The 27,918-nt window shown below is 37.2% G+C and overlaps 1 protein-coding gene across 2 annotated transcripts in view; it reads left to right on the top strand.

Moving 5' to 3' along the window:
* The window catches only part of LOC129236385 (chromatin-remodeling ATPase INO80), a 132,013-nt gene that overhangs the window by 46,210 nt on the left and 57,885 nt on the right, over nucleotides 1-27,918 (top strand). For both annotated transcript variants that reach the window (XM_054870743.1, XM_054870744.1), the window contains exons 13-14: nucleotides 3,919-4,016; nucleotides 15,656-15,989. In XM_054870743.1, coding sequence (XP_054726718.1) covers nucleotides 3,919-4,016; nucleotides 15,656-15,989 — 432 coding nt within the window. The remainder of the gene's footprint in view (nucleotides 1-3,918; nucleotides 4,017-15,655; nucleotides 15,990-27,918) is intronic.

Here is a 27,918-nt window from a genome sequence, read left to right as displayed (position 1 = left end):
TAACTTAAAAGATTCATCTCGGTCCAAAAATGGAATTAAATCGTGAACATTTTCGTGTGATTATTTTTTACAACTTTCGACGTGGATTAACTTAATTCATTTTTTGGCGATGAAGCTCCATCAAGGACCAGTGCTTATCGATGGTATGGTGAATTCAATCGTGCTCGTAGTTCACTCCAGGACGAATTTCGTGAAGGTTGTCCAAAATCAGTTGTTGTTTCGAAAACCATTGATGCTGTGCGCGAACTGATATTGCAAGATCGTCATGTGACCTATCGTGAGATTGAGACAATCTTAGGCATTAGTGGGACCAGCATACATTCAATATTGCATAAACATTTGACTGTCAAAAAAATTTGTTCGCGTTGGATCCCACACAATTTGTCAATCGCTCAAAAAACGGCTCGTGTCGATTGGTCGAAGGAAATGCTCAAAAAATACGATCGCGGGGCTTCGAAACACGTCTATGACATCGTGGCAGGTGATGAATCATGGATTTACGCGTATGAGCCCGAAAGTAAACAGCAGTCGACTGTATGGGTGTTTCAAGATGAGCCAAATCCAACAAAAGTTGTTCGCGCACGAAGCACTTCCAAGCAAACGAAAAACTGGACATGTCGCAACCGTACCACTAGAACAATGCAGAACAGTAAATTCTGAGTGGTACACAACCATTGGTTTGCCAGTTGTCTTCCAAGAAATTAGGAAAACCAATCGCCAAAGACGGATCACTCTTCACCAGGACAATGCGAGCTCTCACACATCGGCTCAAACAACTGGATATTTGAGCACCCAAAACATCGAATTAATGGGTCATCCGCCGTATAGTCCTGACTTGGCACCGAATGACTTCTTTTTATTCCCGTACGTAAAAAACAAACTGAGAGGTCAACGTTTTTCGACTCCTGAGGAAGCGGTTGCGGCATTCAGAATGCATGTTTTGGAGGTACCTCATTCAGAGTGGCAAAAATGCTTCGACAATTGGTTCAAACGCATGCAAAAGTGTATAGATCTTCATGGAGAATATTTTGAAAAACAATAAAGTGATTTTCAATGATTAAAATTTGTTTTTGTTCTCTAATCCCGACTTATAAAAGGCACCCCTCGTACCCTTTCTTTCTCGTTCCGACTATATAACTTTGTTTGCATATTCCAAGCGAAAGTACTAGAGATTGAGATCCCTGGGGAATTGTAAAGTATTGCCAAAAAACTGTGGGAAGTGCAAAAAGTATGCATCCTTTCGGATATCTAAATTGCGCCGTATATAAACAAACGGTTCTTCGAATTCTGAAGAGTATCGATATCAGAAGCTCCATGGTTGGGTCCTTAACTAATTACTCGAGCTACGCTACCATCAACCGAGCAAAATCCGTCCGTTATTGCTTTCGTAAGGCAAACGGAGATGCCAATATGTCGATGACATTTTGATGTTTGATCTATGAAAGATTATCAGTCAACAATTCCACAAATTGTGTGTTATCTCATCGATTCAGGGGGAGCAAATGCATTGGTAGATTTTATGATATTGTGAGCACCTTGAACTTAGTCCACTGATTTCTCAAAAATTAGGCTAAGGAAAGCCTCTTTGCGAGGTACTCTCGGGCGTAAAGATACCATAAAGTCTTACCTCCAACTTCAAGATTTCCATGTATACATGCAAAAGCGCAATAAATCAAGAGTGACAGACCTCTTTCACAGGACACAGTGATTGTTTTTTGACTACTCCTTTCTTCGTATGTACATTCACATGTATATACATGTACACATAAAGGGTGGCTCTTTAATTCGAACATAAATAAAGGAGGTATACAATTTTTTCCATAATTTCTGTTTTTATTAAAAAGAGTAAACTTGAATACAATTTCATCCAAATGACTTCCATAACTCGTTTTACAGCAGTTCATAACGTCAAGCCAATTTTGTTGTGTTTTTTCAAAATTTTTTCGCAGTTACACTCTCACCAACGGCAATTTTTTTCATGTTTCAACTCTTGAATCGTCTCTGTATGATTGGCGTAATGTTTATCTTTAACGCTGCCTTACAAAAAACTGTAATGCAGTCAAATCCCGAATGATTATTCGATTTTCGAATGTTTTCAAGTTATCCGAATTCAATTCAAGCGAAAGCGAGCCATTTTAATGTCTAATCGTAAACTAAATTTCTGACATTTACCTGCCAAAGCCAACAAAAAATCACTTACACTGCGTTACAAAAACGAACTTTTTTTCTGTCCTATGAACCAAATATACTTTTTCGGAAAGGGGAGAAAAAATAAAAATACACGTGTATCGGCGATTTTCATGTACATGTCAGAATTTTTTTTTATGTATAAAATATAGAGCTCGTAGTCCGCCTGTGTGAAAAACTTTAGATCAATTTTTAACCCTTTTTCCGTGATCCAATCGCGCTGAATTACAGCTGATAAACTACCAAGAGCATAATTGGAAAATATGCTGAGATCTAAAAGTGGTCGGTCATGGGTGTTAAGCGTGGATTTCCAACCCACCAGTGCTTTTTGTTTACATGGGAAGGTCGCAAAAGAGATCAGCATTACACTGAATTTAAGTTGAAGCCGCGAACATGCTACAAAGTAGGCGTAGAAAGTATAGAAAATCTACCATTAGTGCAGCCATCTCAAATCATTTTGCCATCACTACACATTAAGCTCGGTGTCGTATCAAATTTTGTTAAAAAACTGGATCGTGAGGGCGAGGCGATTGCAAGTTTGCGCAATATTTTTCCGAAACTGACCGGCGCAAAGATTCATGCAGGTATTTTTTTTACGAAGGCTTTTAGTAACTTTATTTTTTTAATGATGTGTATAATTTAAGGTGTTTTCAGTGGTCCGCAGATAAAAAAAATAGTTGCAAGTTATGAATTTTCATCAAAATTGAGTGCTATCGAACAACGTGCATGGAAAGGCACAATTGCCGTTATTGAACAGTTTCTTGGCAACAAACGAGCTGACAATTATAAAAATATTGTTGCAGAAATGATTTCGGCATATGGCGAAATGGGCATATTAATGTCGCTAAAAATCCATTTCCTTCACAATCATTTAGATTGTTTCCCTGGTGATTTAGGAGCTTGTAGCGATGAACATGGGGAAAGGTTTCATCAGGACATTGCGGCTATTGAAAAACGCTTTAAAGGACAAGACATTACGCATATGCTTGGCGAATACTGTTGGTCTATTTGTCGCGATACTGACACAAATGCTTACAAACGCAAAAATAAAAGGCCTAAGTTTCTTTAAAAGCATTAAAATTTTTAATGCAACAATTTTTAATTTTAATAATATATAATAAAATTAATAAAAAAATTCGTCGTTTTATATATCTATTGTAATGCGGAGTGAAATACCTTTCTTTTGGCAACCCTGTGAAACATTGTCAGTGGCAACACCTAGGTGAAAAGTCTAGAAATGTGATACACTATCTGTGTGCCCAATTTCATTCAAATCCGTTAAGCTAATCCTGTGATTGTGACGTGTACGTGAAAATCGCCGATACACGTGTATTTTTATTTTTTATCCCCTTTCCGAAAAGGTTCATAGGACAGAATGTGTATAACGCGGTGTTATTCAACCCTGTATTAGTTGATAGATATTGAAACAAACTTAAGCCGTCCAAATTTTATTTAAGTTGAAAAGGATTTTCGGCTTACAAACTATTAACGCTAGACTAAATTTTTTCATTTTATCTAGTTTAGGTTTGGTTATGGTGGCTGTCGCTCTTCACGAAAGTGTAGAGAAGCTCACCTAGACTTCAACCTCATTCTATCTAATTCATTTAATCTGCTCAAAATGCTTATCTGAAATTAAAACAGATTAGAATGCGCTAAATTACCATGTGAAATTCAATTAACCTCAGTAAATTAACAATTATTTTCTAAATCTCACTTTTTCTTTTCTTACAGATCGCCAAAAAGTTGATCCCGATGCAGCATCAAGTAGCCAAAATAGAGATGTGACCAGTGCAGGCAATGATAAGAAACGTCAGCGTAACTCAAATAAGGTGTGTAGTAAAAACCACTCACCACACACATACTATGTGTATATGTATGTGTATGTCTATGAATAAATATAAGCACTCTATTAAAATGCGGCCACGCACATTTTAAATAGAACTTCGTAAACAGATTACATTCAATTGTATGCAGCCCACATAGAGCGATTTTAAATCTTTGCCTTTTCTCCAAAAAAAAAAAAGAAGAAAGCGTATATGGAAACTAGCTTAATAGACGCATTTACCCATACATACCTGTATATAGAAATAATCCTTAAGTATGGAATAGCGAGTTTGAAAGAGTTTGCTTTGGGACTTGCCACTTGCGCTGCGATCGCGTCCTGCGATAGCGTTAATAGCATTAAAGCGTAAAAAAGTGTATGGCGCATGCGCATCAAATGCCATCATAATGCAAGTTAAAGCGATGAACTTGCAATGTCATTATGCCACTTAAGTAGCTCACTTTTGTCTGTGATGTCTAATGCGGTTACTTACACTTGCTGTTGAAGAGTTGGAAGAAATTAGTTTTTACGTTTTGCCGCCTTTGTTGCTATTCTTATTTTAACCCTTTCACGGTTGAGGGGCCAGCTACAAAAACAACTACAATGTGATCAAATCAAAATCCTTAGCGAAAATTACCGTTATTGGTTCTGTTGATACAATGTTTGAACATTTTAAGCTTAATGTCTTCTATGGTGGTGGTTTTTGGAAAACATATTTTAAAAACTATGATGATACTCTATTTTGACAGGTACTTTGAAATCCGCCAAACTCACTTTAATCTTAATATTACATTTTTTATAATTCCGTTGAAAAAATAATACCGATTTGTTTTTGTGTAGAGAGCGATGCACCTTAACTCTTTCCGGCGCGCTAAAAAAATTCGCTAAAAATTAAACACAAAGATTTTTTTATTTCATTTATTCGAGACATTTAATGAAGAAAATGTAAAAAAAATGTTTATCCTTGCAGGATTTTGTACCAGGATGTGGTACGATTTTTTTACCATCGCGCATAGAGTGCGAGGATTATTTATGAGACTCATTGAAACAAGTTTTTGTTTTGCTGAGGCAAAGTGGCACATTACAAGTTGAGCACATCCACTGAGTCCTTCTTTGGTGGATTGTCGTGCTGCAGTATGCATATCTACGTAAATCAGCACGGTTTCTTAAATCGCTATCATAAACTTCTCGTGAATTATGGGCTCTCCTAAACCCTAGTTCTTCGCTCTCAACAATTCCCACATCCTCATTGTCATCTTCAACGATGGCATCAAAGAGTTCCTGCAAGTTTTCTTCATCGATTACTTCAACTTCATCAACAATTGAATGGATATCCGAAGGAATCTCTGCTAAATTAATTTCATCATCGAAAGCTTCCAACATTTTGCATACCTATATCAACCTGCTTAAGTTTTTTAGCCATTGTCATTTACATACGTATATACCGCGCGGTGGTATACTTTTTGTACCAGGAACTTTAAACACTTTCCACACTAAGTCTTTTGATTATTTTTATTCCACTGGCTGAGTAATTAATTCATAAACCCTTTATTTTATTAAAATTGTAGGAAACCGATGCTGCACGTGCTTTTATTTACAAAATATGATAAATTCTGAGTAGCACTTTAATACTAAAATATTCTACTCATTTCGCGCATAAAAAACATATATATTTATCTCTTTCAAACACTTGCTATATTTTTTTTTAGAAAATGTAAGCTTAAATTTGTCTGTATAAGTGGTAAAAGAATTATACCAATTCGCATAAAATGCAGGAAAAATATTTAAATAAGTGGTATAAATTTTATACCAGCGCCCCGGAAAGAGTTAATGCATGTTATATACGTCATGACATTTGGAGAGGTGGCTCTTCAAATATTTGCTTAAAACCACTAATTTAAAACTCTGGTCCTACCCTGCCGAAACATCCTAGACCGGCCAATGAGATGAGATTGTCGATGAAAATTCATGGCTCTACCGCCCTAATTATGCATATGTAAGCTGCTACAAAAACATGATCAAATTTAATTTGAGATATGTAATGCTTTTAGCTATTTAATAGTATGTTGCGACAGAAAATTTACGACCTTTTTATATTCAGGCGCTTTTATTATCACGAAGTATTTATTATTTTGAATTTTATTTAGGCGGCCGTCGTAGCCGAATAGATTGGTGCGTGACTACCATTCGGAATGCACAGAGAGAACGTAGGTTCGAATCTCGGTGAAAGACCAAAATGAAGAAAAAGTTTTTTCCAATAGCGGTCGCCCCTCGGCAGGCAGTGGCAAACCTCTGAGTGTATTTCTGGCATGAAAAATATCTGCCGTTCGGTAGTGGAACAACATCAAGAAGAACGAAACAAATAGGAGGAGGAAAAAAGGGTGTACGCGCCAATTACTATATTACTATACTATATATATATATGTATGTATATTAGGGCAGGTCGATTTAAATATCGCTCATTGCTCTGTGAAAATTATATTCTAGGGATCAAAATAAGAAACTTTGCCGAAGGAACTATACCTCTAAAACGAATTCTGATGTCCCCCAATTTGGGGCGAACGAAAAATCCCACTTTGACCCATTTCGAGTGCTCCAATCGAGTCCAAATGTATGACCGACCCCCACTAACTTTGGACGGCCGATCCACCCGTGCCAGTGGCTCACCCCCTGGAACTCCCGTGGGGGTTTCCCCATACAATCATTTCAAAATATCACCATTTTTGGCCTTTACATGAGAAAAGAAACTAAAAAGTTCGACCCAAATTTGGGGACATCAGAATTCGTTTTAGAGGTATGGTTCCTTCAGCAAAGTTTCTTATTTTGATCCCTAGAATATGATTTGCGCAGAGCAATGGTCGATTTTTTTGCCTCCCCACAAAAGACACTAAAAGTTCGACCCAAGTTGGGGGACATCAGAATTCGTTTTAGAGGTATGGTTCCTTCGGCAAAGTTTCTTATTTTGATCCCTAGAATATGATTTTCACAGAGCAATGGGCGATTTTTTTGCTTCCCTACAAATCGACCCGGCCTAATGTATATATATGTATATATATATTATTTTTAATCTCCTCCTTGTACGTTTCAATCAAATCTAGAAACGGGTGTGTTAATATCGGGTGTGTTTTTAGCTGCATGAGAACTATTGATATCAATAGATATGATAGCAGAATGGCAAACTGTGTTCACATTTCTGTTAAATAAGGTTTGTTCAAGTCATCATGACTCGTTTAATGCCAGAACAGGGCTTCCAAATTATGGAAAGTGGCTTTTAAAATGTAAATCTGTTCGCAAAGTTCATAGCTTCACTTTGCCCATTTTACGTGCGGTTTACACGCTGGCGGCATCATCGGCCCTTATTTCTTTCGAAATGAGAAGGGAGCGGTCGTTACTGTAAATGGCGAGCTGACTGAATTTTGGTTTGCACTATTGATGCCAGATTTATTGGAAAAATTATACAAAAATAGGACCGATCGAAATATTGTATACCGACCATAGTCGACATTGATCGAAATATTGTATACCATTATACTAAAAAAAAAATCCTTTGAAATTATCTACCAAGTTATAATAAAACAAAATTCATTCCAACAATATTTATGTTTTCTTTTATCATTACAAGTCCTCAAGCTCTTAAAAAACACTCGATACAACCACAATATTTACCTTTTATTCACTTTTAAACACTGGTCTTTTCAGTTTATTTTCTATACCTTAAATACTGCATTGGCTGTTGAAATAATGGAATCGAATTTATAATGTCCACAAATTTAACTGACCATTCAATGATCTTCCAAATGGCAGATGAAATGTCATGAATATGTTTTCCAAATTACTGCATACTCATATTTCATCCGCTTTTTTTGGATTTTTTATGCTGTATTTAGTTATCAGCAATCTGAAAAACCACAAAATTCAAGTTTTCAGCAAAAAGTAACGAGCTAAAAAAAGTTCACCGCTTTGGATCCACCACTTTGAATTTGTCAATTTTGACCACAAATTAGCGCTCGACCTTAATAATTATCCATATTTTTGTCTAACTGTGCTTAGAGTTTGTGGAGTCGTTAAAGGGTTAAACTGTTATTGTGTGCAGTAGCTTAATTCTAGTACCTACAATTTACTTCACCTCTTTTTTTATCTATGCACGTTGGTCTTTTAGGTCGCTATTATCTACTATTATTCATTTTATGTTCATTCTTTTTCCGAATATTTATTCTCCGCTTAAGCTTTCAATGAAAGAAAAATATATTGTACGTGCAGCTCCTCCACCGATTGTTGCTCTTTTTCAGATACTTTATTTTTTTATTTTCTTTATTGTATCTTCTTGAGTGCTATTTTCCCCCTTCACATGCAATGTTGGCGTCATGGTCACGTGATTCGCTTCCAGCGTAAATACGTAGTAAGTTACTTCTTTAGTTGCATAAAAACAATTCAATTTGTATCACTTTAAAGTGCGTGGCCGACTTAACCGGCTGTGCCTGTTATGGTTTATGGGTAGTATTTACATTTCTTCTTTCCATTCCAAGTTTTTCTTCATGTTTGTTTCGTACTTTAGCATTTTTTTCTTTTACACCTTATTTATTTATTCATTTGCAGACACGTTTTTTAATATTTACTCTACTTTCGGCATTCATTCATTTGTTGCATTTAGCCAGCAACCCTTTTTCCACCTGCAAATCTTTTGTTCTTTAAAGCTCTCTACTTTTGCTTCTTTCACCATTTGAAGTCGCCTCCTTAGTTCTGGTAGGAAAACATTACAAGTGCTATTCAGAGTTTTATTTTTTCCGCTGCCATCTGCTCTGTACTTGTATATTCTTTATTTGAAGGTGGCTTACTCTTCGACTTTTTTTATCGATCCTTCTTTGTTTTATTCTTCGGTTTCGCTAAATGATTTTGTGCGTTCAATGGAACACTGACTATACCATGTATATACTACTTAAACCTTAACTGGCAATGACTCCTCTGCTTCTGTAACCAACAAAATCAAGAAGGGTTAACCGTCGACAAGAGTCTGTCACTGGCCTAAGATCATTTTTGTTGGCATCTAAAGGCAATATGGCAAGAAAATGAAATTTCCGTTTGCATATCTTGAAGCTGATATATTTGTGGAGAAGTACAAACTAGAATGTGTGTTTATTTGTATATCAAAGCTACCCAGTAAGAAGTCGAAATCTGAAGTCTTGCAAGCTGCAAGCAGATCATAGAAAATCGTCGTTAAATATTTGAAAGAGACATTGAACACCTTTTCAAATAACTGGCCCCTTTTTCAGGCTTCCCTGTGGTTCATGTCACTAATCATGTCATCCAATATTTTTTTTTTCATTTTCTCACATGATATTTAATATGACGTGCCATTTATAATGTCATGCAGCACATTATAATGTCATATCTCTCTCCTTCTATCCAAGCAACAAACTCCTAAACCTCTAGAATACATATAACAAAACAAAGACTCCTTACAGATTCTAGTACAAGAGCCAATAAAGCATATGGAGGAAATATAAAACAGTCAATAATATTTCTAAAAATTATTTCAGTTAAAAGAAAGAATAAATACAATATAAAAAATTGAAACATTTAATAAAGTCCAAAATAAACAATACTGGTGTCATAAAAATGACAATAAATGACAATGAACATACGGACCGCCCAAAATCATTAATCACCGAAAACTCCATCGAAATTGTTCGTAAATTTATCAAAAATGAACTGAAATCATCGTTGAATTTCATGGAATTGGAGTTGAATATCTCCAAAACATCGATTTATCGCTTTTTTACTGATCATTTGGGCTTACGAAAGGTCTGTGCATGTTTCATTCCGCACAAGTTAACTGAGGACCAAAAATTGCTCAGAATTCAACATTCGAAAGACCTCGTTAAAGAGGCGAGAAAAGACGAGAACTTCTTTTACAACATTCTAACTGGTGATAAAACGTGGTGTTTCCAACATGCACCTGAAACTAAGCGTCAAAGTGCCGAATGGAAAGCCCCAGACGAGCCACCACCCAAAAAATCGCGTTTGGAGACGTCAAAAATCAAGTCAATGCTCATTTGTTTTTACGATTGCAAGGAAATTGTCCAAGAGTTCGTGCCAAATCGTCAATGCAATTTTCCATCTTGGCGTTTTGAATCGTTTGCTGCATCGAATTCGTCAAATTCGCCCTGAACACCGCGCAAAAGGAAGCTGGCACTTATTGCATGATAATGCACCATCTCATCAATCTACTCTTGAGACTATTTTTTTGACTAGAAATCACATTTTAACCATCAATCACTCACCGTATTCGTCTGATATGGCTCTCTGTGACTTCTATCTATTCGGAAAATTGCATTTGGGTATAAGAGGAAAACGTTTTGCGTGCGTAGAAACCATCCAAAAGGCTTGTACCGACATCCTGAAGGTCATTCCAGTCAGTTACCTGAAACACCCTTTCGAAAAGCTTTTAGATCGCGCCAAACAGTGTTTGATACATTATTTTGAATAAATAAACTCGAAGCTATCAAAACAAAGCTCATGTCGTTTCTATTTTAGCTCAGTCTTTTTCATTTTGGTCTTCACTTGTACTTATATATAAGTATGTTGTGTGATTTGTCGGGTTTCAGGTGCTTCTGTTGAAATAAAAAAAGAGGGATATTTTAGTGAAGGACCATCCATATATAGATCGAAAGACATAACGTAATACTTCACATAAAATTATACGCCTTTACATTAAAAAATGTGCATGCAACTGATTTCTTGCCTACAATTCTACAAAATTGAAAGAAATTGTATCTCAGAAAAAAGAAATTTTATCTCAAAAAAAAAAAAAAAACAATACATATTCTACATATACCGATTTGCTTACAGGAGCGAGAGGTGCTGCATTCGAAAGAGAAGGCGGCTTCACGCTAAACAGCAGTCCTTGACATTTGGCTCATGGTCATTTTGTTTTAACATCCACATCTCGTATTTGTTTTTTCTTTTAATTTTACCCGTTCTTTGTTCCTATTACTTTTAAAGAGTTTATTTCTATTAGCTAAATTCTGAATGATCCAAAAAACACTAGTTGCGAATTGGAATTTTGTATCACTGGTGTCGGCTTTTCCTGCAGGGTTCTTTCTTGTGTAAATATTTTTATAAGTTTTCATGTAGGCATTAATGTAGTAACGTGTTAACCTTTACGGCACAAAAATTTATGAATCAAAGAGAAATTGCCCATCATTGACCTCTACCGTTAAATAGATTTTTTTCATGCTTACTTACCGCATATATGTATGCAGATATTTAATACCTAAAAAAATTTGGCAATCGTATTCCCAATTTTATTTAAAGGCTTAGTTTGTTTTATTATAAATATGTGTGTAATTATAAAGTGTGATTTTTTAAGAGCTAAAGGAAAGTTTTTCAAAAACACACACGTAAAATTCAGAAAAATGCATGCAATTTTTATTTAAATCGATAGTACTCATACGGTCCATGTAATTTAATGTTTGAAGATTATTTCCTGCAAATGTTGACCACGACTGCGCTTCAAATGGTCCATCCACTTAGTCCAATTTTGGCATACTCTTTCCAATGTTTCGGCCGATATCTCACATATAAATGCTTTATTGTTGCCTTCCAATGCTTTAATGTTGTCTTCCAATGCGTTAATTGAAGCAGGCTTGTCTGAATAGACATGAGCTTTAACATAGCCCCACAAAAAAAAATTCTGTGGGCGTTATATGGCACGATCTGGGAGGCCAATTGACAGGTCCCGAACGTGAAATAAAATGTTCACCGAACTCGCGTCTCAACAAGTCCATTGTGTGGCATGTGGCACCGTCTTGTTGAAACCACATGTCATGCAAGTCAAGCTCTTGCATTTTGGGCGAAAAAAATTGGATATCATTTCACGTTAGCGCTCACCATTCACAGTTACGTTACGATTCGCAGCATCTTTGAAGAAGTACGGTCCAATGATACCTCCAGCCCATAAACCGCACCAAACTGTGACCCTTTCTGAATACATTGGTAGCTCTTGCAATCCGTCTGGCTGATCTTCTCTCCAAAATCGACAATTCTGCTTATTTACGTACCCATTGATCCAAAAATGAGCTTCGTCACTGAACACAATTTTTCGATAAAAAAGTGGATCTTAAACTTTCTTAACAGAACACAATTTTTATAATAAAATTCAATGATTTGCAAGCGTTGTTCGTTTGTAAGACGATTCATGGTTAAATTATAGACCAAACTGAAGATGTTTGACAGTGAAACGGAACACGAAACGTGCGTCAGCTGTTTAAACCAACTGTTTAAAAAGATAATAGCTAAAAAAATCACCCTTTATTTACAATACACACATGAAATCACACAGCGGGTTTCATTCCGCTATGATCTTATAATTTCAAGCTGCTGAAATTAACTTCAGATTAAAAAAGCCGAATGGGCTGGTGCGTGACACCATTCGGAATTCAGAGAGAGAACGTCGGTTGGAATCTCGGTGAAAGATCAAAATTAAGAAAAAGTTTTTTCTAATAGCGGTCGCCCCTCGGCAGGCAATGGCAAAGTTCCGAGTGTATTTCTGCCATGAAAAAGCTCTTCATAAAAAATATCTGCCGTTCGGAGTCGGCTTGAAACTGTAGGTCCCTCCATTTGTAGAACAACATCAAGACGCACACCAAAAATAAGAGGAGGAGCTCGGCCAAACACCTAACAGAAGTGTACTCGGCAATTATTTATTTCTTATTTTTTAAAACTAAAAAAAATTAAGGAGTTAATCTTAAAACTAAATTTAGCTAACGGCCAATGGACGTCGACTCAGAGATCAAATGCCAACCAAGTTATATTTGCAGAACACAAAAAATAACTTAAAAAAAGTGCCAAAAAGCAATCAAATCTTCAGATCAAATACCAAAAAAATCACAATAGCAATGGATGCTACAATGTTTTAATAAAAAATAGTACGTTTAGACGCTAAGAGTTATTGACAGCTCAACAAATCTCAAGTGCTTAGAAATTATCTACTTTGCACAAATAATTTCTCAAAAATGCCAATGCACTTATAAATTTCGAGCGAATGTTATGCTCTACATGTTTCCAGCAACTGGACTTCCTTGCAGTGAATCAATTATGAGGAGCCTTTGCGCAAATTTTCAAATATTATTTTAAAAATTTAGTCTTGTGTTGATAACCGTGGCTTCTAGGCTAGAAAGAGGAGAAGGTGATCACATTTTGGAGAGGTATCAAATAAGAAAGAAATGAATTTTATACCGAGTGGGTGAAATTCCATAAATTTGAATTGTTTCTTTGTTTATAGATTTTAGTTCGAAGCTGTTCAAGAATCGAAATAATATTAGTTCATTTAGCTTTTGGGAGAGTAGGGAAGTAGAGGATTGAGTGAGTGTTACTTGAGGTTCTTGGTGAGCTCCTTTACGGGTGGAGTCGCCTTTGTGAGAAGAGTTGCTATGTTGTGGTGCAGTTGCGCATTCGCCATTATTGTAGTGTACGCTTTATGTTTATCGTTTTATAATCATAATTAAATTAAACAAAATCATAAATTTATTTCAATACTATTTTTGTAGAGCCCTTTATCTTTTGTCTCAATATAGGCCTCAGCTTCAGCGATAACCTCTTCATTCAAGTGAAATTTTTTACCGACGAGCTCGTTTTGTAGGTCTGTTCAATTAATCTGGTTTTGTCATTGTTTTGATTGACTTGTGATACGGTTCGTTATCTTAATGAAACGAACCAGTGAGAAAACGGGGCACACACTTTGTACAGAGCTCTCTCATAGTTAAGTGCTCATGCAATATAAAGCCCTTTTAAGATTAGTACTAGCTAAAAAAGAGGTGAATGCAATAAAACTAGAGCCATGCATGTGTTAGGCTCGGGACTTTTCAGCCCATGTGTTACTCAAGAATTGTTCATCTCCGTTTGCTGTTAAGTTTGGTTTTTCCATGATTTTGAAAAATCGTCTCAGGGCTAAATATATTCAAATACAATTTTTTCCTGTTAAAGCCCACTTTTGTTTTCCTATTAATTCTTTCTTGCTATTCGACTTTTGCTCCTTATTTTTCATAATTTTCGAACTTACTCACACAATCGTTATTGTTAAACACTCCTTAAGCCATGACACGTTCCACGCAAGTAACAGTTACGCTTGGTTTGACTTGAATGACAGCCTCAAAGAACCTTTTTCAGAATGCAAATTGGCGGAAAGCATTGGTGTAATGGCAAATTGACTCAGTGCAATATGCATACATACATACTCACATATGTATGTGGCGGAAAGAGCAAGAAGCTAAGTGAGATAAAATCTGCATGTAAATATATGTAAAATATAATATACCGGGTGGACCACGCCTTACCCATTGGTTAGGTTCGCATTTGCGCATTCTGTCCATCCTAATTGCGCCATACCTTTTTAATGGTTTCCGTCTCAACACGCATGATATTTGAATTTATCTGCATAACCTTCCCCTTTATTGGCACTAAAAAAAACTACTGCCAGTTTCGATGTGAGCAACTGGCATCATCATTAAGGCTATGCCACGATTGCTTACAAATTACAAAGAATCAGTAATCATGACTCGCATTGCCAGGAACACTTTTGTAAAAAAAAATTTCATACCTGGGCTGTGATGTGCGGACTTTCCTATCTACAGGGTCCTATCTACAGTGCAACCAACTTCAGATCGCTTGCGCCGTCAGTTAGTTGGCTAAATGACAGTCCAGAGAATTGCTTACAAGCGCACGAAAGCATTTTGCCGAGAGTAAACGCGAAAAAAGAAAATCAGTAATCGATTTCAAACGTACCAGAGTTAAGTCATAATATTTGGCTAGAAAATAACAACCAGCGGTTGTTCGTAAGCTCGAGCACCTTACAGTAAATAAAGTTTTTTTATCGCACCATCACTCGATACAATGATACTGGTAGCATCGCCTAATCTCATGGAGGTGGTCATCAAAAGACTGCAAAGTCACGTTAAATGGTTCAAAGAGTGAAGAAGCGACTTGAGCGAAATCCCCGACGAAGTCCCAATCAAATGGCGAAGAAAATGAAAATATTTAATCGTAGCATCTACCGCATACTAAAAAATTATCTTAAAGTCGAACCTTACAGGACCCAAAAGACGCATGATCTCACACCAAAGCAGCAACAAGTCAGACTTGAGAGAGCGAAAGAGTTGCTTGGCTTGGCCAAAAGTGGCCCGTTTTCGAACATTGTGTTTTGTGACGAGAAAATTTTTCAAATTGAGCAATTCGTAAACTCCCAAAGCGTTAGGATTTATTTGACCGACTGTTCATACGAGCATTTGATTCATCGACTGGCCATCAGGAGGTTTGGGCCGCTGTAACCGCAGATGGGCGCTCTCCCATCGTTTTCATCGAGCCTGGCGTCAAGTTAAATGCGAAATATCATATTATCGGGAAAGTAATCAGCAAAAACTCATTTCCGTTTGTAACTTTCTTCAGGTGCAGCACACTTCCATTTGTGCTCCATTCTACCCTAAATTTACTGTTTTATTTGCATTCCCCTCTAAGTGCAACACTAAAAATCGCCCATTTCTTACGTTTTTCGATTTGATTATGTAAATAATTTTCTTTTAGTACACCTTTAGATTGCAATTACTACTTTTTATTATTCTGTGTTTTATCATTTCCTTTTTTTTGGAACAGCAACCATCGGCGACATCACAATCAGGTGGCATTACGATTCCAGCGGCAGGTAGCAGCGGCATGGGTGGCGATGATGCTAATTTCAGCATAAGCGGCTCACCGGCTATTAAGCGGCAGAAACTGGAAGCCGCCGCTACAAATGATGATGACTCTATCGATGTCGCAGCCACTTCGGGCACCTCGAGCCCGAGCACTAGTGCTGCCACAGCGACTGGCAGCAATATGGAACCATTTGTGCCCGGCGCCACCACAGTTTTGCAGCACAACGACGACTCCGATAACGAGGCATTGGTTGTGGACTGTGAGAGTCCATTACATGGTGCCGAATCGCCCAGTGAGTACCAAGCCGCCTTTTATTTGCTTTTACTCCTAAAATTCCACAAATTTTACAAGAATTTACAGATTTATCCATGTCAGTTGGTCCACTACAAATCATACATATAAACATAGTATGTGTGTGTATATGTACATGTACATATAAACGCATACACAAGTACATGAATTCATTTGTACTCCACTGTTTGGCGATTGTCGCCTGATTTGTACAAGAATGCCATCAGCTTGTGGCAAGTTTCGTTTCAATTTCTTTGTGTATTTATTCTTTTCATGCTATCTGTTTGCTGCAGGCTTACATTCATTGTACCTGTCTGCAACAAGCGCTTTGGGTAACCGCAAGCACAAAAAAAAGAATTAAAATAAAATTTAATGCTTGTAAGATTTATTTCAGTTAGTGGGTCTGTGGGTTGCCGCAGCAACTTGCTACTTAACCATATCATTCTTATGTATATATGTATGAACTCTTACTGTGTTTATCGTATGTGTATTAGTTGTTGCTGTTTTAGTACTCTTGCTATAATACTCATACGACACATTTTGTATCGAAATGGTACATCATAAAAAATGTGTGTGACTTCGCCTGCTAGCTATCCGAGTAAGCGCGGAGGCTGGCCATTGAGGCGCAGTCATTATGCGTGGCACAAGGTGATCTGTTGGATTGGATTGTATTACATTGTCTTGAAGTGGGTTTGGGGTAGGCCCGAGATCCACTTACCAAATACTCAGGCGTAGTCATCCATTGCTTTTCGTATCTAGAAAATAATTGGCATTGCTAACTCCCATTGAGAGAGACGTACCGATTTTGCCACCAAGGCCTATTCAATTGACAGCGCAGCAACGTTGTTAAGATTGCTGGATCTCGCATTTTTGCGGCTAACCTTTGTTGTAGATAACTACATACGCTGCGTCCCTTAGTTAGCTAACGACTAACGAATATAGCGTTTAAGAATATGATCGATTTTTATAATCTCTTCGGAAACAAGGTATGATGACAGATGATGTTGCTTTGTGTATAATGATATGAAATGTTTCTTTAAAAAATATAAAGCGAATGCTTGAGAAAAGGATCGAAAACAGAAATGCGAAATCGGGCCCAAGCCCACAAGGAATTCCAAACTGTCTGCTTGCACAAAATGAAGAGAACTATGGAGGATGTGCTAATAAAATCAGGTGAGCTGCCTCGGGTACCTGGACACCTGCAGGGTGTCACGTTCATTTATGGCAGAACTCGATCGATGCGGCTTTTCGGACAAACATTAAAAGGCTTTGCACCACTGACCATATGTCCTTAACAGTATCCCAGGGCTGGCAAGCTCGTTCCCGTACAAGTAACTCGAAAAATAGGGAAAAGAGAGGATGACTCCAATCCATGACAATGCGAGTTTTGGCATACCGAAGTATTGAATCAGACTAAAAAAAAAACCAAATATATTTTAATATGTAAGACTGATTTCAAATTTTAAATGTTTTTCTAGTGCAGGGCATAGAGGCCCAAGTGCCTCGATAGATTGATAGATATTTTAGAACGAAGGATCGTTCCTAATCTGCTGAAGATACCTACATCCTTATTCTTATAAGGCCCTTAAAAAACGAATAGGAACTTCAGGCTATTCGGTCTTTTCAAAGTATTTACTTACTAAATATAAGTATATATGTATGTATGTATGTACGAGTTTCTTCTTCAATTCTCAGTCCGGTTCTCAAGAGAATATCCGCGGGAGAAAAGGGCATTCTTAATATATATGAGAATTGTGTTTTAAATAAATGATTTCGGTGTTTCTGAAAGTTCACACTGATAACCCGCTAAGGCTCTATTCACGTGTGGCTTTTTAAACAGAACTCCTTAAATCCATCGCAGATAACATAGATGGAGTGTGTTGGAGTTATTTTATTTATTTATAATTGATAAGCGAATGCAAAAAGATGAAGCATCACCAAGATAGCAAAGTGCCACAAAGTGATCCCCAAATGCCTCCGTGTGACTATGGACATATCCTTGGTCTTGATATAAACTTGCAGAAAATAGTAAGTGTATGTCATTGTCATATCACCTTCAAAATTGGCGAAGTGTTCCATAAGTTTTGCTTTACGTTCTCCGGAAGAATCACAAAAATGGTCGATGTGATGAGTTTAAAGATCGAATCGTTCTTTGTTTCTGATTGTTTATATCCAAAAATAAAAATAAAAACACAACAACTCATATAATTTACCTCAAGTAATAACTTCGGCCAAACATCCAAAAAGGGTGTACGCGCCAATTATAAAGGGTGTTTTTTTAGAGGTTAGGTTTTCAAGTTGGCACTACTTTTTTCGTAGATGGTCTTTTTGACAGCTGTCACTTGATTTATGCTCAGTTTGGTTTGCCATTTCATAATGAATAGACTTAAACCTGAACAACGTTTGCAAATCGTGCAAATTTATTACGAAAATAATGGTTCGGTTCGCGCGACGCATCACAAGAAAATTTTGTTCAGCGATGAAGCTCACTTTTGGTTGAATGGGTATGTCAATAAGCAAAATTGTCGCATTTGGAGTGAACATAATCCACAAGCCATTGCTGAGACGCCGTTACATCCTCAAAAGGTCACTGTTTGGTGTGCTCTATGGGCAGAGGGAATCATTGGTCCATATTTCTTTAAAAATAAAGCCGGCCATAATGTTACAGTCAATGGAGAGCGCTATAGAGCCATGATTAATGACTTTTTCGTGCCTGAATTGGACGATGTTGATGTGGACGACAATCGATTTATTGAAGGAAACTTTTGGTGAGCGCATTATCTCGCGCCGTGGACCTGTGGCGTGGCCTCCAAGATCGTGCGATATAACACCGCTGGACTATTTCTTGTGGGGCTATGTGAAGGCGCTTGTCTACGCAGATAAGTCCGAGACGATTGACGTCTTGGAAGAGAATATTCGGGGCGTTATTGCTGACATACGGCCCCAATTGCTGCAAAAAGTGGTCGAAAATTGGGCCTCTCGGCTGGAATTTATTCGAGCCAGCCGCGGCAGCCACTTGCCCGAAATCATTTTTAAAACATAATGGCAAACCCTTATCTTTATAATAAAGCTAAATTCTTGGCCATAACATTAAATTATATACGTTTTATTTCATCTTGAAAACCTAACCTCTAAAAAAAACACCCTTTATATATATAATAACTTCTCAAACAAATTGGTTTTATTTAAGCTCCAACAATTTTCTTTTTTGTTTTTTTATTATGCAAACACTTAATTTGCAATTGGATTCTATGTCGACTCGTGTTTTGTTTAGATTTATTCAACAATTTTCTTTTATTTTATTTTCTTTAAACGGGGTAGTCTAAATATAAAAATACGATTTCATTCATGCGACTGTCCCAGCTGGTTTCACATTATAGTACTGCTGTTAACCCAAGACTTTGTTGATTTTTTCTGGTTCTACTTCACCCCACAAAAAAGGCTAAGAAGGCGGACTTGCATCTCTAAGACTGCAACCAACTGACAATGCCAAGACCACTGATGTAACGATTATCGAACAAATGTGGTGTTCAAGCCGTCGGTACTGAAATCAAAGATCTACTTTTTCCTCTCCACAATTACGTGCTAGGTTAGCCCATCCTCACGGGCGAATTCATTACTCATTGTATGACTCAAACCGAGAGCGTTTATGCGTGCAAACTAAAGTTATTGAGGTCGGAGGAGAGTCGATGATCCTGAATTCTTTTTAATTACCGCAAAGTTTGGACAACAATTCTCTTTCACAATTAATTTGAAAATATTTCAGAGCAACTCGTTTAGTACCTTGAGAGTATAGTAGTGACCGAGACTGAAAAATTTAGACGGCATTCTGACAAAAAAGTATCAAAAAAAAGATTTTTTATTAATCATTCTAATTTATGATACTGCTTTTAAAGTAGAGCAGAATCCAAACATTTTAAACGCATTTGCCGAAATCGATTCATTTCTCTCTCCGGAAAATTCTCTTGTATGTCTTCCATCGACTGAAAATGGGTGACTTGAAGTGGTAATTTGTATTTTGATCACCCTATATTTATTTTTGGCACACAAAATTGATTTCTCAATTGCTAAACAAAATTGTTAAACAAAATCTGTCAATTGTGCAAATATTGCATACATACACACGAATGTCCAAATCTGATTATTGCCAATTGTTGCTGCTCATACAAGCAATCGGCTATTGCACAGGTTATAAATATTTGTGCCACAACGAGTAGGATGCAGCAGTGCTGCGCCCAAATCGCTATAGCAACATATTAAATACGTTTGACAATTAACAACACATAGCACACAATTGCAATAACAACACGGCAATGATGATTTCATCGCACATTTTGCATTTGACAACAACAATTTGACTACTTAGCTTTTACATGTGGCACATCTATGTAGGTGTAGGTATTGATAATTTATTAATTTGCTTTTTATTTCTTCTTTTTACTTTTTTCTGACGATATTCGAAAGTGCAGCAGCTTACAAATTGGCTACAGCGCCAGCGGCAGGAGCAAAAAACCACTATTCACAATGTGCGTCAATATTTTGTTGATAGTGTCGTCAATTCTTTCCTGGAAAATGTGTCCCATTTTCGTTGTTTTACACGAGGAAATCGTCATCATCATCGCTCGTTGGACACTTGCTTTTCGCATGTTTGTCTGTCCGTATATTTGTGCTGGCATACATATCCATATGTGTGGCATACATATCCACGTTATCAACAATTTGTTATCTGTATGTGCCACATGTAACCTGGTTTCATTATTTTTTGGCTAGCTGGTTGGGGTTGCTTGTTTGGTTTTTTGGTAAAAAATATTATAGGGTTTCTATAGAGCGACGCCAAAGTGCCGATTAACTGGCGCTTTGATCTCCGCTTTGCACCTGAAACTATCAGAAGGCATCTTGTTCACATAGTGAAGTGAGAGGAAAGGGAATAAGGACGCCAGTCAGCAACTGGAAAGAGATGACACTCAAACTGCTTGTTTAACAGGTGGTTTCGTAGTGTTATTCCTCAATGTAACACTGTGAGTATTCTGGACAGAATATCGGTATTGCACAGAAATAAAAACTACTGGTTCATCTCCGAGTCATGCCGGCAGCCTAAAACCTTCTTTTATGCCCAAGACTTAGAACCAAGTTTGTATTGAGCTTGAGAAAACATGTTTTACCCCCTTAAACGTAGATCTTTTGTCTCGGTGTCGATATTTTTAATTTTCATAGGACACATTCATTTTTATCACTACATGAAAGTTTTACAGTTTCATAATTTTCTGGTAAGGCGTTTTTCCAAAAAATAGCGTTGCTGAAAAGAAACGCTATCGAAAGAAGTGGTCAATACTACCGATATTACTACTCCTTCCGATTTCAAATTGTTTTTCGCCACTTGTACACTTTAATTACTTTTTTTACTGAACCGGACAGACATTAAACGACATTCGTAGGGCGACTCTCACCACCTTCCTAAACTTTCGAATTCCAAATGTCGTTATCGGAGTTCAACCATCACCTAATGCAGACGAAGGGCTTTAGCTGCCTCGTGAGGTCCGCGTAACTTTGACTCAATTAAGGTTTGTGTATTGTGGCAGGTTAAACTCCTACCTATACAGAATCGATCCCGACATTATCAATATATGTCCGGCATGTGAAGGTATACCGCAGGATGATGCATGCCATCTTTAACCCACTCATCTAACACCCTCTGGACCCAACCTGTCGAAACAACACCTTTCCTGAGCCTACAACAGCATCAGTTGAAATAGAAAATGTGCTAGAAAATTGGAATTTGCAGAAATATGGTTGCTTTCCACAAACTGTTGTGTGCGTTCCGTCACCAACTAAATGTGCTAACGATAAAGAGGATATAGACGGCAATGCCATGGACGTTGGCAAACAACATTCAATAGCTTCAACAAGTGGCGCGTCATCGTCAAAGAAACGAATCAAGGCTTACATTTTCAAATACTCATCATTGAAATCATTTTGCGTGCTTATGTGGACAATAACTACTCAATTTCCTTTTGACATACGGAAACAGGAAGATAACACTGATCAACAAAAAAAAACTTTCGGAAAATATCTTGGAAACCAACACTTGTTTTAAGACAAGTAAGACATGCTGATTACAAATATAAAAACCGTTTGTCTGTATCACCCACCGTTGTTGAGATATTTGGCATTGACCATTTATATATGTTTAATATTGTATCAAAGCAAACAACTCGCAGGCAAGTCACAGTAGAGCATATATCGCTGAATAGAGTACTACTTAACATAAATACACATGGTTTAAGATATAATACACTTGTAAAATACATAGGTATAACGTAAAGTTCCTTAAATTAAAAGTTAGTTTGGTTTGAATTTCTTGGCTGTAGACTTGCGTTTGTGCTGACAATTTGGCATGTTGCGCTAAAGCATCCAGCAATAGTCGGCTAACATTGCTGCACTCCATCGACTTTGATATCGTGACTCCATCACCGAGATGTCCTGATGGAAACGTTCACCATGTTCATCACTAACAGAACCTAGGTTTTCTGGAAAGAAGTCGAGATGTGAGTCGAGGAGATGAATCTTGAGGGACATGTTACAACCCATTAACTTGTACGCACTAATGCACTTCTGCACAATATTTACATAGTCAGGAGATTTATTATTTCCAAGGAAATTGGCTACAACAGACTTAAATGCCAACCATGCTTTTTTTTCAGTTCTGCTGAGTAAATCTTCGAAGTGACTGTCTGCTATGGTCTTCCTTATTTGTGGACCTATGAATACACCTTCTTTCACTTTCGCATAACTTAACTCTGGAAACTTGTTGCATAGGTACCGAAAAGCATCTGAGTTTTTGTCTAGTGCCTTCACGAAGTTTTTCATGAGCCCCAGCTTTATATGAAGTGGAGGCATAATAACTTTTTCACGCTCAACCAATGGCACACGCAGGACGTTTATACTACCTGGCTCCATTTTATCTCTAATGGGCCAATTCTTATTTATATAGTGGTGCTTCCTATCTCTGCTGTCCCACTCGCAGATAAAGCAGCAGTACTTGGTGTACCCTGTCTGCATTCCCATGAGAATAGTGATCACTTTTAAATCACCACACATATTCCAATTGTAATCGGGATAGCAAATTTTTTCAAGAAGAAGCGACATTGTTTCGTACGTCTCTCTGCACGAGTTCTTTGTGCCTATGTCGAAATTGTGAAGTTCTTGTATCTGGTGATAGCAAATTAAACTCTTTCAGACGTGAACCTAGCAGTTCAGCTTGACCTTTTGTTAGTGCCAGGTCCCGTACAAGGTCGCAAAGATCATCATTATTAATCAAGTGAATTTCATCATCATCAGGATTGTAGTCAGAGTCTGCCATGTTGCTGAAAGACGAACTTTCTTCTTGTGTTGCATCATCGACTCTGTATTCTGTAGGTGATGTTGGTATTGGACAACTGACTGGATCATGTGGAATTGGTTTTGAAACCGAGGGAATATCTGGATACTTCACAGATGAACGAGTCTTGTATGAGAAACCTGTGATATTTGTCAAACAGAAATAACAGTCAGTGATGTGGTTGCTTGACTCACGCCATATCATAGGGACTCCAAATGCTAGATGGTTGTTATTTTTAGCCTTCCTTATCCAACCCCGTAAGTTGCATGCACATGTCAAACAAATGAACTGTGGTGCCCATAACTTGCCGCTGTCCAGATTTGAATCAAAGTATAGTTCATAAGCTTTTCTCAGAAATGGTGTAAATGTCTTTCGGTGTCTTTTGTCTGTGAGATAGCCGCACACATAACAAAACAAGTCTGGTGAATTGATGCAGCCTCTAGACGCCATTGTTTTCACTGAAAAAAAAAAATAGCAAATATGTTATTAACTTAGTAAACTAAACTCTATTTTCTTATACATTCGTAACAATAAGGGATTAAAAAATGTATGTTTATGTTAATATCTTAAAAACCTGACGTGATAGAGAAAAACGGTTTTCAGATTTGTAATCAGCATGAAAAACTGCTTTAGAAAATGTAATCATTAAACAAGATATTTTTGGGTTGTTATTCAGTGTAATCTTAATGAAAAGCGTCGCGAATTCTGAGAGATTAGTACTAAACAGTTCATGCGAAGATTTTGAAAAAATTAATCGTTCGAAAAAAATTAACAAGAAAATACGGAAAATTCCATACTTTTCTTCTATTTCCTGATGGAAGTTGTGATGTAAGGTGCGCTACAAGAGTTGCCTTTTCAATGTAAGAAGTGTAGTCTCAATTCACGCCAGAAAGAATGTTTTGGAAATAACTTAATTGGATAAATATTTCCTAAATACTGAATAAATGTGATTGGATGTGTTTGATAGTTTTACTCATTGTAATATTCATGTCTCACCGGCATTGCTTTGAGGAAACACCAAATTTAAACGCACATAGAAGATGGGAATATTAAGTAAAACTATTTATATTAACAAAACTAGAAATATTAGCACACTTCAGTAGAAACAATATTTCAACAATATTGAATATTACCTATTCGAATAAATATATTCGAAAAAGCATAAAATACTACAAAATAATTATGCATTTTAAATGTCACAAAAAGTTGAAATTTGTGACAAGTAAGTTTCGATTTAAAACTGGTTTGCATTTTATTTATGGAATTAAAAGCAACAGGGCCAATATTGGTACCAAATTCAACGAAGTAAACGGAAGGGCGATCTAAATTAGATTTAAATACTAGTAGTAGAAAAGTCGAGTTCTCTGCGTAATTGCATGAGATTTAGTTTAATGAGATTTGGTTTTAGTCAACTGTGGATATTTCTTTACGAAAAACTGTCGTTTTTTTACCCATCTTTAAAAGGTTCGCTATAAGTTCGACTTTTGGCGAAGTGTGGCCACCTGTTTGTAATCAATATTTTATTATTGGTATCAAATCATTAGTATGTATCAGGTCAGTCCATAAGTTCGTGCGTATTTTACCCATAATTTCACTTTTGCACGATTTTTGCATACAAAAAATTCTTCGCGGAATATAACGGAACTAGTTATATTATATTTTCGTTGATATATTGTGCATTCAACAAGTGATTTTAATCGCGGAGAGAAGCACGTGTTGTTAAAAAATAAAATGGAATCTTCGAACTCGTATAAGAGGCATATTTTGTATTTTTTTTATAAAAGTGGTAAAAATGCAGCAACTGCTGCTGCAGAAATAAACACTGTTAACGGAGAGGATACTGTGAGTGTAAAGACTGCGCAAAAGTGGTTTTCAAAATTCCAAAGTGGTATTGCGACGTGGATGATGCCCCGCGCGCTGGTCGTCCTAAAGTCTTTAACTCCGACGCCTTGCTCGAACTCGTGGAAGCTGAGCCAAATTTGACAGTCGATATGATAGCTCAGAGGTTAAATTCATCGCATGGAACAGTTCACAGGCACCTGGTTCAGTTGGGAAAGGTTTCAAAGCTGGGAAAATGGGTTCCGCATAGACTTTCCGTCGCCAACCTTCAGCAGAGAGTGAATGGGTTTTCTCAGCTGCTGCAACGCCTTGAAAATGAAAGGTTTTTTGAACCGTACCGTTACTGGTGATGAAAAATGGGTCCTTTACAATAATCCTGTTCGCAAGCGCCAATAAATATGAAACACCAGAACCGACCCCTAGAGATGGCCTTCACCCCAAGAAGAATCTCCTGTCTATTTGGTGGGATATTGCCGGTATTGTTGATTATGAACTTCTGAAACCAAACCTGGCGATAACTGCTGATTATTATTCCCATCAGCTATCAAACCTGAATGAGGCACTTAAAAAAATCGACCGTTTTTAGTGAATAGATGCAAAGTTTTTTTTTCACCACGACAACGCAAGACCTCATACCGCAAGGCAAACATTAGGCAAGCTGAACGAGCTCGGATGGGAGCTAATGCCGCATTCACCGTATTAAAAATTTGCCTAAACGTTGGGACGACATTGTACGAGAGGTGCCTTTTATATGTCGGGATTAGAGAACAAAAACAAATTTTAATCATCGAAAATCACTTTATTGTTTTTCAAAATGTTCTCCATGAAGACACTTTTGCATGCGTTTGAACCAATTGTCGAAGCACTTTTGGCACTCTGAATGAGGTACCTCCAAAACATGCATTCTGAATGCCGCAACCGCTTCTTCAGGTGTCGAAAAACGTTGACCTCTAAGTTTGTTTTTTACGTACGGGAATAAAAAGAAGTCATTCGGTGCCAAGTCAGGACTATACGGCGGATGACCCATTAATTCGATGTTTTGGGTGCTCAAAAATGCAGTTGTTTGAGCCGATGTGTGGGAGCTCGCATTGTCCTGGTGAAGAGTGACCCGTCTTTGGTGATTGGTTTTTCTAATTTCTTGGAAGACAACTGGCAAACAAATAGTTGTGTACCACTCAGAATTTACTGTTCTGCGTTGTTCTAGTGGTACGGTTGCGACATGTCCAGTTTTTCCGAAAAAACAGGCGACCATTTGCTTGGAAGTGCTTCGTGCGCGAACAACTTTTGTTGGATTCGGCTCATCTTAAAACACCCATACAGTCGACTGCTGTTTACTTTCAGGCTCATACGCGTGAATCCATGATTCATCACCTGTCACGATGTCATAGACGTGTTTCGAAGCCCCGCGATCATATTTTTTGAGCATTTCCTTCGACCAATCGACACGAGCCTTTTTTTGAGCGATTGACAAATTGTGTGGGATCCAACGCGAACAAATTTTTTTGACAGTCAAATGTTTATGCAATATTGAATGTATGCTGGTCCCACTAATGCCTAAGATTGTCTCAATCTCTGTAATATCAGTTCGCGCACAGCATCAATGGTTTTCGGAACAACAACTGATTTTGGACGACCTTCACGAAATTCGTCTTGGAGTGAACTACGACCACGATTGAATTCACCATACCATCGATAACCACTGGTCCTTGATGGAGCTTCATCGCCAAAAAATGAATTAAGTTCATCCATGCAATGTTGCTGAGTTAATCCACGTCGAAAGTTGTAAAAAATAATCGCACGAAAATGTTCACGATTTAATTCCATTTCTGGACCGAGATGAATCTTTTAAGTTACTGTAAACAACACAAATAGCGCTGGTATTTCAAAACGTTCTGAGTACGTAAAAGCCAAAAAATGTCAAACTTTGCGATACAGCTGTGAGTTGCTAGATTGCAACACCAGGGTTGCCAAATCCTGAAATATAAAAGGCACCCCTGTAAATAATGAAGGACAATATATTATTGATTAATAAATACTTTAAACATTTTTTTTATTAGTTTTAAAACCACCTTTAAAAAATGCACGAACTTATGGACTGACCTGATATTTGTGAAAATTTTAACCCAAAAACAATTTTTTTGAATTTTATTGTCACATAATTTTTATTGTACAAAATTGTAACTTATGGCAAAGTTTAAACAAATGCTAAGATATATTTGGCTATTACATGAAGGATGTTAAAATGTATGAAGTACCCACAAGAAAATGTGGGTACAAAGGAAAGGTGTTTTAGAAAGCTTTACTTAAAACTGTTGTTGTAGGGCTTTGACAGCTTTAGGGTTATTATTCTTGAGGCAATATGCTAATCTAAGCATTCAGGTGGCATCTAACCTTTTTATAATACGAGTATGACCCAAATTACTTTTGAATAGCATATTTCAGAAAGCATTGGAATTTACTTCTAGTGTGCAGCCTACTAAACTCGAACTTAGAATGTCACGACAAAAGAAAGTAGAGTAATGAAATAGAACGGCTATGCGTCATTTCATTTTGTGTTGACATTCTAATCTATAAGGCGAAGGAAAAAAGCACATCAGCCGGTCTACTGCTATAGCCTTTAATAGATTTGCCTTGATTAAACCTTATCGTAAATCCATTACTCATGATTCACGTCCTTTAATGAAGATAAATGAGCACCTTACACAAAATATGT

This window comes from Anastrepha obliqua, chromosome 1, assembly GCF_027943255.1.
Source record: "Anastrepha obliqua isolate idAnaObli1 chromosome 1, idAnaObli1_1.0, whole genome shotgun sequence".
Taxonomy (NCBI): Eukaryota; Metazoa; Arthropoda; class Insecta; order Diptera; family Tephritidae; genus Anastrepha; species Anastrepha obliqua.
Note: the sequence above shows the minus strand (reverse complement) of the source record. Positions and strands in the feature narration are given on the sequence as shown.